The 17,607-nt window shown below is 44.8% G+C and overlaps 1 protein-coding gene across 1 annotated transcript in view; it reads left to right on the top strand.

The window, feature by feature from the left end:
* CEMIP2 (cell migration inducing hyaluronidase 2) overlaps positions 1–17,607 on the top strand; it is a 473,131-nt gene that overhangs the window by 222,525 nt on the left and 232,999 nt on the right. Inside the window, exon 11 of the mRNA XM_069625802.1 lies at positions 12,344–12,472. Coding sequence (XP_069481903.1) covers positions 12,344–12,472 — 129 coding nt within the window. The remainder of the gene's footprint in view (positions 1–12,343; positions 12,473–17,607) is intronic.

Raw genomic sequence — 17,607 nt, 5'->3', positions numbered from 1 at the left:
GCAACTTCAAATGCTGTAATGGCAGAAATGCTCTGTTGGATGTGAAATTATCAATTCTTACAGTCCTTTCTTTATGTCGAAAAATCAAAGAAACTGCTGAGTCTCTGATAAAGGAAAATATTTGCATATATATGGACTTCTTTGAGGGTTTGCTATTCTTTTCAAGTGTTATCGCCCTTGGCTTTTTGCCTCATCTTCCCACCAAAGATCTCTTAAATGAATGCCAGAAATAAGGAAAGGAGTGTTGTTAAAAAACTAATTGGGATGAGATTGGATACCACTTTAGAGTGCCAACACAGGCTTCAAACCAAATAAGTAAGCTCTCTTCATGAAGACCAATACCTATGCTGCCTGCGTGGCACTGCACTTTGACTTCCCGTTTTCCAGCACACTACACTGTGCTACATTAGGTAACATTGCCAGGGGCTCACAACATCAGGCTGCCTTCATCACTTTGCTGGAGAGATGACCCTCCTAAGACACTGAAAGACGCAAGGGAAATATTGGCTCCACTGAAGCCCATATAGGGAGACATTATGTTTGCAGCTCCTTGAACACCTTGCTGCAGCAAGCGCCATGGCCACCTGCCTATGTGCTCAATCCTCAACACCTAACGTTACTAGGACTCCATGCAAAGGTGACTAGCCTCCCAGATGCCTTTTATGTAATGATGGGGAAAATAAAGCAACAATCATACCCTTAAGCTTAAAATGTTTGTATAACACTTTATAATTTGTCAGGTTGGCTTACTATGTGATTTTGGGCACTTTTCTAAATAGCAAACTCTTTTTTTTTATAACCCTGGGAAGCCAAACATTAACATACACTAGCCCCAATTAGATCAGGTTAGATATGTGGGCAAGTGCCTACATTTCCGACTGCGATCTAATCCTGCCTTCAATAACTAATGAAAAATGTTTGATCCTGGGCAACCATTTAATCTTATTGTGGCTTATCTGACAACATTGGGATCCCTAGAAAATATTCAGTTAAGAATTGAAAAAAACATCTGTTGTGCTCTACTAGACTATGAATCCTTTTTGTTGTTTTTGGAACACATTTAACATTTACCATCCAAAGAAATATTTTCAGTTTTCAAATGTGTGGGTTGCCAGTCGGATCTTGTTTGTAGGAGCTGTTGCTTATATCTGACAGGAGTTCAGTAAGTTAAGAAAGGAGTGTGATCCTTCGCTTGGTGTCACTTCTCTCCAGGAGGAAGCTCCTTTCCATAAAGCCAAGCTACCTGATGTACCCCCTGGGGATATTATAATGCAGGAGCATCTTATGGGGAGGGGCTCCCCTTCAAGGGATAAGGACGATCATCTAGGGTACAGCCCTTATGAGAACATCACACCCCCACATAATCTAGCTTCTGCGTCCTCTATAAAGCTCTTTGTAGACGGTAGTCCTATGTACTGTGGAGATTAACGCAGTTCGAGGTGAGGGTGGGAAAATGCTATGCAACACACCCAGCAAACCCCAACCAGTCACTCCAGTTAAGTCAGAAGACTTTAGGGGGAAGACATACACACCAATGGTTTCAGTGAAGAAGGCCCAGGGGCTGCAGGTGTGGAGGTGCCCTTCAGTGTTGTGTTTGGGTGTGGCTGGCAGTGTTCCTGGTCTGTATTCAGGAATCCTGGTCCTGGACTTGACGATCCTGATGAAGGAAGGAATCTACGGGTAGACCCACCAGGGAAGGCTGTGCAGCTACTTGTGAGCAGTCTTCGGGTGACCCAGCAAAGGCCCGCTGGCAATGAGTTTGAGGCAGAGGGCTTCAGCTGCAGTGGACTAAGTCATACTGGAGGCCACGTGCTGCATCACAGCCACCATGATGTCCCTTGATGGTGTTGCACAGCACAGTGAGCAGCAGCCTCGGCATCAGGATTCAAGATGGGGTTCCTCTCGCAGGATGTGCAGACAGTCCAAGCTGGAGCAGATCTGCGGGTCCTGTTAGAGGCAGGATCATGCTTGACCACTAGCAAGATGAAGAACTAGCGGTCGCCAATGGCTCAAGAGAGGAATATACCTGGCCAAGAGAAGGCAGAACCAAGCCTTATAGGAGTTGCCTTGGCCAATGTGTATTTCATCAACTGTCGCGGCATCTTCTAGGTCAACTTGGTGCTTCAGATAAGAGTCCCACTGGTTGACTGAACAATGGCTATAAAACCTCCCGTAAGTGTGCATAATAATGGATTACCGCCCCCACCCATCGGGAATCGAGCATGATTTCAACTCTGAGTGGCTATCCGATTTTAGATATCAGGCTCTGAGACAATAATGACGCCTTTCAAGATGAGGATGTATTAGTACATCATTTATGGTATAAAATGGGCTTTACCAAAAAAGCAATCCAAAAAAATCGCACAAGGCAATTCATACTAACATTAAAATCGTAATTAACGATACATGTGTCTTGAATCAGTAACCTAGATCAAAGGCATGCTGAATTCTACATACAAGTTCAATTGTGAAATAACCGAAGCACGTGAATATCAAAACGTTGAAAATAGTCCTGTTTAAGTACAGAAAATGAACGAGCTGGGTATATTAGCATGGAGAACCTCCGCTTTTTGCTTATCATTCCATCTCCTTCAAAGATGCTGACTGCAGCAGAGCACAGTAACTCATTATCAGAATGTCAACAGGATTGTATGCCATGTTAACGTTTCTGATATATTGTTTCAGAAGTGGAAACTGCTGTGTGCGATCACCAAATATTGTGAGCTCAAAAAAACAAGACGTATAACATTCTCAATCTGGTGGAGTCCACTCTAGCAACGAAGTAACAGTTCCCAGATGCCCTTGCATTTACCCAGCAGCGATAGGAAGAGTTTGCAAGCAGAATGTACAAATATATGTGTAGTTTCCCGGGCCCTGTTGAAGTTGACGGATAGATAATCCAGCATTTAGTAGTTTATCAGTCATCCGAGTACAGATCATCTTTCAGTGTGCCATGTTTAAAATGCGCTTTCAGCCTCGCATCATTTGGAGATGGGGAAAGTCCAATACAACCAAGGCCCAGCTTCACATGGGCGTTGACTGGCCGAGTTGCGACTCTATTAGTCCTATATATTTTTTGTGGAAACTAAAGGTACTCGTGAGTTGGACGTTGGTCTTTTCCAGCAGCTCTGATCGTAACTCTATTGATAAGCCTTCAGCTAGAGCAAGCCTTATGCAATCCTGTTCCACTTTATGGCGGCCAGCTATCCTTGTCGCTTTAATGATGTCTCATCTAATTAAAGAACAGTACCCTCTGGTGCTTCTGATCCAGTGAGTGACCTTGTTTATGCACCCCGTGCCCCTTTCATAAATTCCCTTTTGTAGGTTTAATACTTTGGCCATGTATACCACTTTAGTGTGATCTTCTCGTATCTTGCCCCCAGGTTCTTTGCCTTGCATTTAGGATCATTTGATGTACATTGGGGATGAATAATGGGGCGATTATCGGAAGCGTGGTTACCGGGGACTGCTCTCCACAATGTTGACAGAGTTGCTGAATGCTTGGCAATTGCTTTTATTTGCTTGTAAGACCTTACGCCAGATATCCACATTGCCCTCTGCTGTTCTTTGGGTAGTGGGGCTGTTAGGTGTTGGGGCTAGTATCAGTTGCTACTTTGGGGCGCATAGTCTGCTTCCCTTCTGCCTTAATGTGAGGGCATTGTGCCAAAGAGGGAACCAGAAGGTCAAGTTGGTTGCTCATTTGTCTGTCTGCCTTCCCTCCCACTAATTCTTTTAGCATGCTTAAAGTGTGGTGTTATGATTCCAATTTGACAACCGTGGCTTTATGCAGCCTTAACACATTGTGTATGTGTGTGTGTGACACATTTCTCTAGAAAGTACACATCAACCCCCACAGTCGTGAGCATGGGAACAATCCGTTGTACCTTAGAGGGGGGGATGGGTCACCTCTAGTTAATGGTTTTGCATTAAGCAATGGAACATTGTTGTGTAGTGCCGGCCCTCCTCCTAAATCCAATCCCTTTTTTAGCACAAACTGTCTGGAGCAAAACGATTGCTACGCGTAATCTGTAACAGGCCGTGCCATCCAGATTGTTCAAGGTTTCCCTCCCCATCTCGAGACCTCAGTCTAAGTCTGGTACTTGCGTGCACTATTACCACCGCTTGCTTGACCCGAGGATCTCCCGGTGCGGCAGAGACTTCTGATGATACTTGGAGATGAGTTGACTACCTCTCTTATTCACACTTCCATCGCTGATTCTTAATTTTTGAAATGTTTAATTGACATATTTCTTAGAGTCCCACTGTCTTGATAGTCTTTGCAGTTTTTATAGGGCCATGGTTGCAAAGGATGGTTTAGATCATTGTTTATTTCTGGGCATGTTCCTCAGTTCTTCATCGGGACATGAGTGTTTACGAAGGAAGATTTTAGGTTTCTTGTGTCATTAGTGGACATTTCCCATACACAACCCTGTAAATTGTCTACTCATTCTTTTTTTTTTCTTCTGTAGGATTTTCGTTTCCACTTGATAATCTCCATGCACCTTTGCTACATGACTAGCATCCATGCAATGAGGACTCCATTTCAGATATTAGTTAATTTGCCTCATGTATAGTATTAACCTGGCCATCGGTTGTTTAACTTTTTCTTCTGTGCTAAAAGCTTGCGATGTGCCCGTCATTTGCCTATTTTCCTTGCATGCTTTTGAATCTGTTATAACTTCTGTTAGCTCCACATATAATTGTTTCAAAGGGAGGTTAGTAGCGTTTTAATGTTTTTTTTTTCTTCTCTGGGCGTTGCATAGGCTCTCTCCGAGAACAGGCATGTTGATTTTTCGGTCTTGTAGGAGCTACTTCATTTTGACAGGCAGTGACAACAGTAGGTACTTACCTTGCGTGTTTGATGATAACCTGTTACAGCTTAGTTAATGGGGGGGATCCTAGTTAGCCTGCATCCTTCAAAATCTTCATGCCCGAGGAATCGACAGTTGGCAGCCCTCAGCTGACCACCCCGGCTGCCCTGACTGCCGTATCTTTAGCCGCAGGTGAAATTGAAATGGCTGATCAACTTCCTGAAAAGGGGCAGGTCTTCCACAGGCTCCGAGCACCCCGTGCTGGGCACATCACTCATTCGCATTCTCTGGGGATGTTTGCATGGACTGCTGCACCCTTAGCCGCCCTCTCGCATTGTAGTTGAGCAGCTGGGGGTAGATGTGGTGACCATTCTAAGGGATCTCAGAAATCTGTTTTCGATTTTGGCTAGTGAATTTAAGTTATCATTGCCCAACACAACTATTCCGTGTGCTGCTGCTCATCATGTAAGATTTTCATAGCAATGATAAATCTTCTTGACCTGCGTCAACCCCTGAACATGTTGCTTTTGCTGGTGGATTGTCTTTCCTTCTACACCTGTAAGTGGGAACCTTTTTCCACACTCGCAAATATTTTACTGTTTTTATGGGTGTCATTTTTAAAACTCTTTATAGTGTCTTTTAAAAATTAAGTGCCTATTGTTACTGGTTTGCCCTAGAGGCTCCACTTTTAACTTTCTCTGGCTAACCTTATGTGAGAACTACAGTTCCCAAGGGTAGAAATGATCTTTAGATCCCTTTTTACATTTTATTAGGTGGGACACGCATCACCCAACCTATGTGGAGGACTGGGGAGATACTGGGTATCCCCATTCTCATTCTAAAGGTAACATTTATGTTACCAGGCCAAACGTACCTTAAATGGCTGGTGGCAGTGAACCTTTTTACCGGTTGAGTGCACCTATACCGCGGGCTGTTTCCACAGCCCCGGTAAAGGCACCCATGGGTGCCCATTTTACCAAAATGGCCCATGTCGTCTTTTATCACCGTTTTAGCATTTCTTGTCCTTTCTTGTTCCTTCCCCTAACCTCCAGGGTGTGAAATTCCTTTGTGTGATTTTTATCTTGGGTGGGAGTTCTGTGGACATCCCGCCTAGGCTCCATAGTTTCTGTGAAGGCAGGAAGCGAGGGAGGAGTCCAAAACTCTGCAGCCCTTTGTCTTCCAGTCTCAGTGTGAGAATCTAGTTCAAACTGGGAGGCTGCCTGTACTGAAAGGATTGCCAACCCCCAAAGTCTGAATGTTGCAAGGCTGTTTGATTGGCTGGGTTTCTGCACAAAATTCCAATCCTGGAAGTTGAAGAGTTAGTCGACCTCTGGAACCAAAACCGAAGTGGAGGATGAAGAAAACGCGTATGAGACAATTTCCAGTGACCGGAGAGCTTACTGTGTAGAGCCTGCTTTTACCCTTCCTTCCAATCGACCTGGGGACGACAAACCAGAGCCTGGTGAGACCCACTAGACTCGAGACCTGCATTTTGAGTGATCCACTCCATGCCACAACCTTGTGGGGCTGCAATACTCCAATACCCTGGGTGCTCAAGCCATTGTGCAATGCACGGTCTTCCGAATCTTGATGAAACTTTGTGGGAATCCTGCTGGACCTCCGGAGACGTAAATAGAGTCTGAAAAGAGTGCTGGACCTTGCAAACAATGAGAATCTGACCAGCGATATTCTGTCTTCTGTGATCCTGAAAAAATTACCAAATCCACAGAGCCGCATCCATCCGAGAGGAAAACCTTGCCTAGAGCCTCACCCGTGATCCTTGCTGCAAAAGTCCTTCCAGTGTCCTGTCTTTTTGATGAAGGAATTCAATGACTAGGTTTTTTCCCGCAGATCCTGAAGTCCTCCTGCTGCAAAATCTTCTTCTGTGCTCAGGTACTTACCGTAAGTCTCTTGTGATTCCTGTGTAGATTTGGGGTGTTTACTGTGATTGGGAGGTCTCTGGTCCAGTTCACCCAGGCCCACTGCTGGAATCCTCCTATGGTGTTTTCTCTGAAGTCCCTGGATCCTCAACTAACTCTAAAGTAAAAGCTTACTTGTTTGAACAGTTTTCCTCTGGAACTCTGAACTTTTCCTGCAACTGTGCCCTATTTCACCCTTCCTAGAGCTGATTCCTAGACCACTAGGGTCCCTCTTCTGCCTCTGAGAGAACTCATGTACTAGAATTGGGAAGGGCTGGATAATTAAGGGTCTGCCTTGAAAAGTAGAGCAAGTGTTGTAAAATGTACTTGCGTGTAAAAGAGTTCATTGGTAACTTTAAACTGAGTGAATAGTTGCAAAATATAATTACTTACCTTGGATATGTTCTGCCATTCTGAAATGTATTTATAGTATTTACTTACCTTGAATATGTTGTGTGCCTTCTTAAATACATATTCCCAAAGTCTTTCCTTAGAAACTGTCTCGCCATTCTAACAGAAAGTAGATAAGTTAACTTACCTGTGAATTGGTTTCCCCTCTTCCAAAAAGTAATGCTGCTGGTTTCACTTTATTATTCCTGTTAGGATAATTGTATGAGTGTCCCCACTTTGGGTCGTGCTTCCCCTGACTTGCTGTTAGCCTGACCAGAATAAGTCTGCCTAGGTCATACTTAGCGTTTTAGGTTGCTGGTAGCTCCTAACAAAAGTATATAGAGGTTTTACTTACCTTGTGAACTATCCAAAAATAAGTTATTTCTTCCCTTAGTCTGTGAACTGACAAGCAAATGTATTTGAATATTACACCCTAAGGTCCAACTCCCCTAGAATAACTGTGTTATCCTGAATTGGAGTTATAGGTTATTACTGTCCCTAGAATAAGTGTTCCACTATTTTGAAAAGTATATTGTCCAGTTGACTTACTATGTAATTTCTTGCTGAGCGTCACAGTAAAACTGTTAGGTCTACTACCCTTGTATTACTGTAAGTAATTCAAAAGTACCTATTGGTTTTGACTTCCCTAGAACTGCTGTTAGGAGTTCTTAATATGGTAATTTGCTTTGGTCTGTGCACCTCCAAAGTATAGTGTTCTTTTATAATTGTGGTGATCTATAATATGATAGTACTTATTTCCCCCAAGATTTATCTGGGCCTACTTGTATTTAAATAAACAATTTATTTGTACAATACATAGTGTTTCAGTGTTTCTTTGTACCATTTCTTCGTACAGATTCTACAGCCCTCTCTACCTCCTAAGATGAGCCTTGCTGCTCTGTCTATGCTACCCTGAACTCAGGTGGTACAGGCTTATACAAAGAGTAGCGTCTTGTACTGCCTCAGTTGAATGGTTTTACTAAGACCTTAATTGGACTTCAGACAAACTGTTCTAACACTGCTGATATAGCTTTGGAAGTATGGATCCTTAACGCAACTGAAATGTTTTCCCATCCTCTTGTGAAATTGTGAGCTTGCTGTAACAACTTGGCCTAAAACAGCTTTTCCATGTTAAATCTTGCAACCCAAAGTCAATTTGCTGGCAACAACCAAAGTTCCGGACCTGAACGAGTAATGGTGACTATTCTGGCGATGTAGCACTGGAGAGCTGGTCCGTGCATCGGGCAGTCCAGGGACGCTTTCAAAGGCTCCTACGGCATGCAATCTCGAATACGTCTGGACTAGTTGGTCCCACTTCTCCAAGGGCTGAAGCACTGATGAGGGTCTTCGGAGATCCGGCAGAGGAGCAGGGCTTCACTGGGGCAATCACAGGAGAGGATACTCGTCCAATGCAGAAGTCATTCACGAGTCCTCAATGGGCTGCTCTTCAAAAAATGGTTGGCTCCAACGCAGATCTGAAGAATGGCTGCAGGAGGAGTCTTCTCATCCAAAACTGGAGCTGAAAGCAAGTCCACCAATGGAAAGGATCTGTACTGTTCAAACAGCCAGTAGTTATCAAATCAGGGTCAACTACTGGTTTCACATCTGCCCCAGTAGCAGACTTTCAGGCCCCAGGAATGTGGACTGGGACTAGACAGTTCTAGACCCCTTCCTTGGCCGCACGGGCACACAAAGGCTCACTAGCCCGCAAAGGGCAGCAGCTTTCTTGGGCAAGTGCATGACTTGTATGGGATTTCTTGACCTGGGAAGGCAGGACGAAGTCCACACTACAATATGGCCAAGGAACAAGGAAAGTTCTTGTGGCACGGCCACTTTAGGTCACTAACCACATTTAGTAGCCATACATGGTAAATGTGAACTGTGTACAAGAAAAAGTAAGCAAGCACAGTAAAAATGTAACTGCTGCCACGAGCTTGTCTTTAGGCACCTACAAAAGTAACCAAAAATCCCATTTGTAAAAAGTTGAGGTTAGGATGGGGTGGTGGTATAGGGGCTTTTTATTGAGTGAATACTCAGTGCAACCATTGTTATTAATTTCCTGCACCATGACCCGTCTCACTCCATTTCCTGCTATGTCTGAGTTTTAACACGTACCAGTGTCAAAGCCCTTTTTGATTATGTAGTGTTCTATGGAGTTTTTTTCTCTGTTGGTATGTGCAGAATATCAAACGGTCGCATGTCATTCTTGGAGTGACATATCTGTGTGAATTTGAATAAGTAAAGTTTGGGGATGGTGGAAATCCTTCCTAACATTGAGACTGAAGATAGAGTTGTCCGTCACCCTGTCCCTGATGTGTAAAAAACATTAATCTTCCAATGTCAAATGTCAATTCTTTTACGTTGTGCATGCCCTTCTCCATTCCCACCCCTTGGTTTTCCTTGCATACCAGAACCCTGGGTATAGAGTGTTGCAGGAGAAACATAGAAAACAATACATTATCAGTATCCATCCCCCACGCCCCCAACTCCTTCATCCAATCGCTGCAACCTCCATCTTGCTCCATCCTTCTCTCCAACCTCCTCCCTCCGATCCCCACGCTCCCGACTTATTCCCCTGCATCAATCCCAGCACCCCAACTCCTTCCCTCCCTCCAATCCCAGCATCCCTAACACCCTCTATCCAATCACAGCACCATCATCTCTCTCCCTACCTTCCACCCCCCCCACTATTCCTTGTGCTCCCAACTGCCTCCCTGCTCCAATCCCTGTGGCCCCAACTCCCACCCTCTCCCCAATCCCAACACCCTATCTCCCTCCAATCCTCCATGCCCCAACTCTCTTCCTCTAATCCTCGTGCCCCCAATTACCCTAGATTCCACTCCCTGCCTGCCTCAGTTTACCCGTCTAAAGCACAGTGTTGCTCCCTGCAGAGTGGGCACCACAGTCCATCAAACCGGCCTGCTGCTCTCCAGGCAGAATCAGTCCTTGGTCATTGCCAGTAGGTCCATTTCTGAATGCATGGCTGCTCCTTGAAACGCGTGTAGTGGTACCATGCTGTTTAGTAAACCTATCCCAATGATGGGCTGCTTGCAATGCACAGGTCCAGAAACTGGGCACCTGGCCTCTTCTGCTTCCTTCAGGGTGTGCGAACACCCAGGAGGGGCAGTGAAAATGATCGTTTGCTGTTGTAACCTCTGGCATATGTACTATGTTTTTAGTTTACCTCTAGGCACTGGGCACTGTGAGAAACCGGAGTATTCTCACTCCTAGACCCCTTAGATCCCCTGCGCAGGTGGCCAGGGAAAGGCCATCGCTTTTGGATCCCTACCTTGGGGGAGGGGGGATGGAGAATGAAGGGTGTGGGGGGGAATCACCTGGGTGGAGGGTCCTTGGTGATTAGGAGTGGGGTGCCCTTGGGTGAGACACGGCATCCCCCCATTCCTTAATGACAATCAACCCAACCCTTCCCCAAACTTTCTGGGCTGTTAGAAGCCAGCCCCCTTCATTTCTCCCCAATTGACTTTTGACAGTACTGGGACGAAGAGACCTACTAAGAACAATGAAGACTGTGCTCTTTTATCACTCTAGTACTGGGATGAGGAAGATGCCTGCTAATAGCAGGGAAGGTTGGGCATGTCCTTTTAATTGTGGATGGGCATGGCTGAATAATCATCCACACCTACAACCTGTGTAGGTGTTGCAGGTATCTAAAGGGAGCACTGCCCAGTGGGCAGGGGGAATGACGGGAGAAGGACTAGGAGGCTGGTGCATGCAGCAGAGAACCCTATGGTGTAGTGTGGGTGCTGGGACTCCCTGGAGCAGACGAGAGCTGTGCAGGAAGGCTGTCTTTCCTTTCTACTCAATGTGCTTGTTCTCCTGTGGTGGAGGATCACCCCAGGAGTGTCTGAGGGGCAGGAACTGCAGCCCTTACACTAAAGGAAGAAGTGTGATCCATGCTGCAGCACAAACTCCTAAAGCGACTGGAGAGTTTCTGACGATTGAGAAAACCGGTGCACGCGCGTGTGAACTTAACATTTTTTTTTAAGGTCTCTGAGCATTGAACACTTCAATTAAAGTGAAACCAACAACTATTGAACTACAGATAAAGGGAAAATGAACTATAAGCAAAAGAGCTATTTAATGAATACTGAACTGAAGTAAAACCTTGCTACTAAACAGTTGGAATTCAAACGCGAAAGGAAGTTAAAATCTAGGCAAACCAAATGAATATCATTCTAAACAGACCACAATATGCTGAAATCTAAATGACATTAAAGGAACTGGCAAACAAAGGATATTGAAGCCCGATTTACAGTGCCATTTTCAACCTGTGTGAAAACCACAATTAATCTGAACAAATATAACTGAACTGTGGGTACAAGGATAGTTTCCTTTGTTTGAAGTATGTCATTTGAAACTTGGGAAAGGGAACCCTTAGTCCTAACCAGAAGTCTTTCCTTTAAAGGTTGTTTGTGTTACTTGGAACCTGGGGAAATCCTGAAACCTGAAAAAGACTATTGCATCCTAAATCCAAGAAAGGGAATTCTGAGACTTTCTTTATGTGGAACTGTTTTATACTTGAGGAAGGGAGCTTAAAGGAAGCTGTGAGCTAAAATAAGATCAGAACTTTGTGTTGAATACGGTTTCTGTGTGGTTGCTGACATCCCTACACATTGTAAAGTTATAGTTGTGAGGGTAAGTTATAGGGTTTGGACTCCTAAGTTGAACTCTGTGACTCGGACGTTCCTTAGTTGTGTTTAGGAAGGGGAAATCCCACCTTAGCATAGGACAAGTTAGGCCTTTTTCCACCCTGACACTTAAGTTAATAAAACTTGCGTTGAATTTAGAATCCGTTGTCTGTGTCCTTCATGATGCCTTCACAGCACCCACATACACTCCTGCTTCCAAATAGGAATGCAATAGGCTGTGATCTCTTCTCTGAACCTAGCGATGTTTTCATCCATTCTGATGTCCATCAGGAGCACATTCTTGGCCAGCCCCTTAGCCTCTGATTTCCTTTTGAGCTGGAGTGTCTTTTAGGAACCATGTGGGACTTGAATAGATGTTGCATCTGTGCATTCCTCATCCCCTTCTGCCTGCAATGGTGGCGTGAGCAGCACATCTAGGCTTTTCCATGTCCTGGGCATTCATGCCTCGAGCCTGGTAGATCTCTGATATGTTCTGTGATCAGTAGAGCATTGCTATGCCAGGTGAATTCTTCCCGTCTGTCCCTTGTTCACATGTTCTTGTTTTTTATTTCAGGATGCTGGAATATGGTATGTCTTCCACAAGATGTCAACAGGAGATTCCCATGGGCACTACCCAGAAACCAAATCCGAACTCACCCCACTGGGCATCTTCTATAACAATCGGGTTCATTCTAATTTTAAGGTATTCTAAATTGTGTTTTGAAAACCTTCTGAAATGTTAGTTTTACTCTACTGTGAAGGTATGCTGTGGGAACATAAGAGTAGTGTGATGTGTAAAGGATCAAGAGTAAGACTCAAACACAGTGGCATTCTGGTGATTGTTAAAGACTTTTATTCATCAAATTTAAAGAGGGTTGGGGCAATCCTAGGATGGGCTTCCCTGCCTCAACCAAACTAAGGAACGTCCGTGTCAAAATGCCCAAAACAGGTTCTACGTCCTGTGTGCAAAATCCTAACCAGACCGGCACACTCTAAACTCAATACAGTGAAGGGGAAAATGTATTTTAGCTGATCACCTGGAGCTCCTTCCAAAAGTTCCAACATAAAGTTCCATGGTGTAAAAGAAACTAGCAAAGTTCTACCAGTTAAAGTGGTTGTTCCCTTCCCCTGGATTTCTCGGTTTTCAATGTTCTTCACTTTCACATTACCATACTCCACAATCTCCAGGGGAATGACTCTTCCCCTGAGTTTCCTCTGGTTTACACAGTTCATCAGCTCCAGATATACGATTTCTCTCTATCTTTTTCTGGGTTATACCATTCCACAATCTAAAGGGGTGTTACCCTTTCCTTGAGATTTTCCGTTCCACATTTCAGAGGCTCAAAGAGTATGCTTCTTCCCCTGAACTTTCTTGGTTGTTCCACAGTTCACAGATGTCTGTTTCACAATTCACAGGCTCAAGCGGTATGCCCCTTCCTCTGAGCTTCCTCGACTTTATCACAGCTCAGACTTCACCTGCAAAAGGGCAGGGAGACTCCCTTCCCCTAGATTCCACAGATTTGGGGTGGGGGGAGGGGAAGTGATTCCCCCTTTTTCAAGTTCAGCAATCTTGATTGGGTGCGTGTCCCAGACTCACTGTATGCCTGGTTTACTCTCCTGCCAGGACTGTATCAATTGGTTCAGTATTTGGGTGCGGGCCCCAGACTTGCACTTCTCATCAGTATTCACCTTCTCTTTTATATAGTTCCAAGATTCTTTAATTATGCTTTTCATATATTGGGTTAGCGACCCTTCTTCATTCGTCTTAATCTCTTTGTTGAATCGCCCATGTGCCCCAATTCCGTTGTTTGGGCTTACCAGGTTCATGAATGGTACACTGCATCCGGCATGAAGCTCACCGGCATCCCAACGTCGCTCTCTGGGCTCACCAGTTTCCATCGGCTGCTTCAGCGTCCTTCGCGAATCACCATTCTCAATGCAGCTTGATTGCCGGCTGGGAGGGCATCCCACCTGCTATGCAGTTTCTGCTTGGATTCCTTCACCTGACCGCTCCTCCTCTCCGTGGCACAAGTGCGCAAACCTTCCACTTCCAGATTTCCCCTGATAGCACTTCCAGCAGCACCTCCGTACTGCAGCCTGTTTTCCTTCGATGTCTCGACCAACATTGGGAGAAGTGAGTCTTTCTCTCCAGGTGTGGTGTTTTTAAATATCCTGGCACCTGTTAAACTTTTCAAACAACTAGAGCGCAGTGTTTGCTTTCCGGCTCTAGAGATCTTAATTGCTTAAGTCCTCTTCCTCAACTCGGTGTTATCAAGCATTGGGGAATATAAATACAGTTGGTGATTAGTCATGACAGGACTTTCTACACCCACACTACAATATGCCAAACAGGAATAGGGAGGCAAGTGGGCGATACCAGATGCTAAAGAAACAGGGAATGCATGCCTTGACCTAGCAAATCTACTCCGCCTCCCAGAGGGTTGTGTTCTCTCATGTGGTCCTCCCACAGATGGCCACCCCCAGGGTCATTTGGGTAGCGTCTGCCTTTCCCTGGCCACATGAAGTGAGATTTCCGCTGGTGAAGTAGTGAGGATCTCGCTAGATTTGTCACAGATGGCATCATCTGGAGTCATTTTTTCCCGTTTCTCTTCTTCTGCAAAAGGTCTTCCGTTTGATCCTGTTAAAAGCTTGGTGCTTGCTTGCTTGTTGAATATATCATATACGAATTTCACATCAATCCATTTTAGTGGTAGGTGAGGCAGTATTACTGAGTATACATGGTGGTTTTTTTTCACACTGCTCTCTTTATTCAATGTTCTTGGCCATTGGTTCTAGTTTGCCCTTCATTTCCCCTCCTGTTTCGTCTGGCCCCTCGGATGCCTGAAATCCTCTAGCTTGTAATTTTAGACTGCCGTTCCATACGCTGCTCCTTCCGACTGATATTGTGCCACATTATTACGTTTGGGACAGGCAGATCGGTAAACAATTAGATCCAATATCGTGGAAACCAGTAGCCTGGAAAATTTGCATCTGTTGAATCGGTGCGTGTGTGCCAGCAGTTGCACATACAGGCTCACAGGCCTGCAAATACTGCCTCGTAAAAGTAACCACACCCCCAGGGCAGAGTGATGATGCCAATCGAGCAGATGCATTGGACTATGAAAACTTCAAACGCTGAATTTCTCCATCTGTACTTGGTAAAAACCCAAACACCATTCTGCCCAAAGCAGGATTACTAATTTAACACCCACAGAAACAAACAGCCAACATGCAAAGTCTCAGAACTCACTCAATGTGCACAACACACCACAAATGATCAGTATGCCTGCTTTATTTGAAAACGAAATGTATGGCTGCCTCAATGTAGCAGTACAAGGAAATACATTGATGTGGCGAGGGAACAATGCACATCCCCGATTTAATACAAAGAAAATGACAAAGCACCCAGAAATGATCAAAACCAAGAAATAAGGGACATGAAACAGTAATTTAGACCATGTCAGTTTCTCTCCATCCAAGTGTGAAAAACAATCCACGGTATCCTCTTCAGGGCACCAGGAATCCCCTCACCTGACACATGTTACAATAAATCCTGCATGATTAACCTGACTGTTTAATCCCCACCCACCCAAAGCAGATTAAATGTTATCTAGATTGCACCACCTCCGACCACTTTGCAGCCAATACTAGAATGATACCTACTTGAACACCCGGACAGCGTCACAAGCTGGAAGAGATGGACCTGCTGCTCAAGTTTGCTGATAGACTCGTGGACATTGTTCACACCAGGAGGAAGGCACACCGCTGCAAAAACGTTTAACAAATGCAAATTGCTGGCATGCTACACGACTACCAGTACATGTATGCAATGATACCGGCTACATAAGGATGTAGTGGGTGAAATGCCCTCTTAAAGAGGGCCCAGTGTGCCCACGTGGTGGAGCTGGAATTGCTGTCAGCACTGTGCTATTCAACAGTCTCACTGCAGTGGGTCACTGGGGGCATAGCGGCATATTCCAAACCTTAAAGCAACATGTGAAGTCTGAGGTGATCTAGCTACATGCCATGAAATGTTACCTTTCCACGCTTGCTTCAGTGCATCTGAGCCACCACCAAGTCTGTCTTCTATGACCATCTCAATTTCCTGATGCTAATCAGGGCTTTTGACTGCACCCACCTGATCTTCAATAAAACATGTTAACAGAACATTTTCCTTTTACAACCAGAAGACCTTAACATACATCTGGCATGTCATGCATACCTGCAGTTCACTGGCTACTCCAATGCTTCCCTGGTTCATGAGATGCTGCCTGGCATTTTGGAGGCCAGTTGGGAATCGAGGCTAAGCAGAACTTGTGATATGACGGCTGTCGTGACAGGGAAGTCAACCAACAAAGACAAGTGTGTAGGAGACTCCATCGGACACCTCAGTGTCTTCCTCGAGTCACCAGTACCTACCTACAGCCAGGCATGCAGCTGTGTTGTGAAGTAACACCACCTTCCACTTACTAGTGACGGAGGATACCCACTTAAGAAATTTCTCATGTTGCCATCCAACAACATCCACACACAAATGGGGAAGCCTCATCAAGAGTCATTGCAACATCCCACTGTATCCCAACCACTGGACTCCCTCTGCCATGTGCTGTTTCTTCATTTAGCCCATTCGAGTGATGAGGGTATGGAGCATCAAGCCACTTGCCTTCTGTGACACTGACATTGACTGAACTGCAGGTATGCATTTCATGAGTGTAGAGAATTGTGGCATAGCGAATGTGGATACCAGTCCATTTTGACTTACAAATGCAGTCCATTGAGTGTTCGACTTTCACCATCCCTATTTATGGAATGTGAATGGCTCCAAAGGAACCTTATCCTGATTCCCCCCACCCATGCACACGAGCGCCAGTTGGTCTGCTGAGCCTGCAATGAGGTCTTCATACCCAGCAACACTAACAGGCTTTTCCTCCGCACAGGTGAGGCGTACTGTGAGCAGTGTTTTGGTTGGCATGTTCTTTTTTTTCTGGTCCACTTCATCCCTGAGTTCTCGATGGTGCTGTATTATGCCCTGCCCAGTTCTGTTGAATCCTCAGCCAGAGTGACCTATTGCTCCAACTGTACCTTTTTCCTGTGTAATGTACTGAGGAGGCTCTCCGTCCTGCCTGTTTGTCTCCTTCACCTCACAATACCCTGTCCTCCCATGTGTTCTACATTGCCATTATTGCCCCTCACCCTAACAGCAATAAGGCATAACATAAGCAGTGTCACATAGCAGTTTGCAATGCAATTCTGTAGGGTTGCTAATTAAATTGACACTTTTGTAGCACAGCTGGCGATTTAAATTAACCTGATCAATAAAAATACAGCTCACCGTGCATTCCTCTCTTGCCCTCAGGGTTCTCCATGCCCTCATTTCACCAAGTACAAAGGAACTAGTGGAGTTAGAATGCAGCAGTAATCATCCACTCATAAAATGTTTGGAAGTGCTAGCTAAGAAAAGTTCTTTCTTTTTCAAATAATTGCAAACCAGAAGTAATCACAATGATACTTTTATTAAAGTAACTATATTCTGTTTGGCAAAGACCAGTACTTGTTAACTTTAGTTTTTTAGTAAACTGTCCTGCAATTCCATTCCCCAAAAAAATGCTAGTTGCTACATAATGCATAATTACAGTATTTCTACTGTAAAACTCTGAACTGTCTGTTTTTTCAGTAAAGTTTAGGTTAATGTATCTACATCTCATAGCACCAACTATTTTTCCTTTTTGCAGGGGAAAGTGCATCATATTGACTAGCATGAGTGAACACTTTTGAAAATGTACTGGATCACACTGCCAAATGCTTTTGATCGAAAACCTATTTCTGTGACCTGCTGGT

Source organism: Ambystoma mexicanum, chromosome 6p (assembly GCF_040938575.1).
Source record: "Ambystoma mexicanum isolate Mex_15411 chromosome 6p, UKY_AmexF1_1, whole genome shotgun sequence".
In the NCBI taxonomy this organism is placed as follows: Eukaryota; Metazoa; Chordata; class Amphibia; order Caudata; family Ambystomatidae; genus Ambystoma; species Ambystoma mexicanum.
Note: the sequence above shows the minus strand (reverse complement) of the source record. Positions and strands in the feature narration are given on the sequence as shown.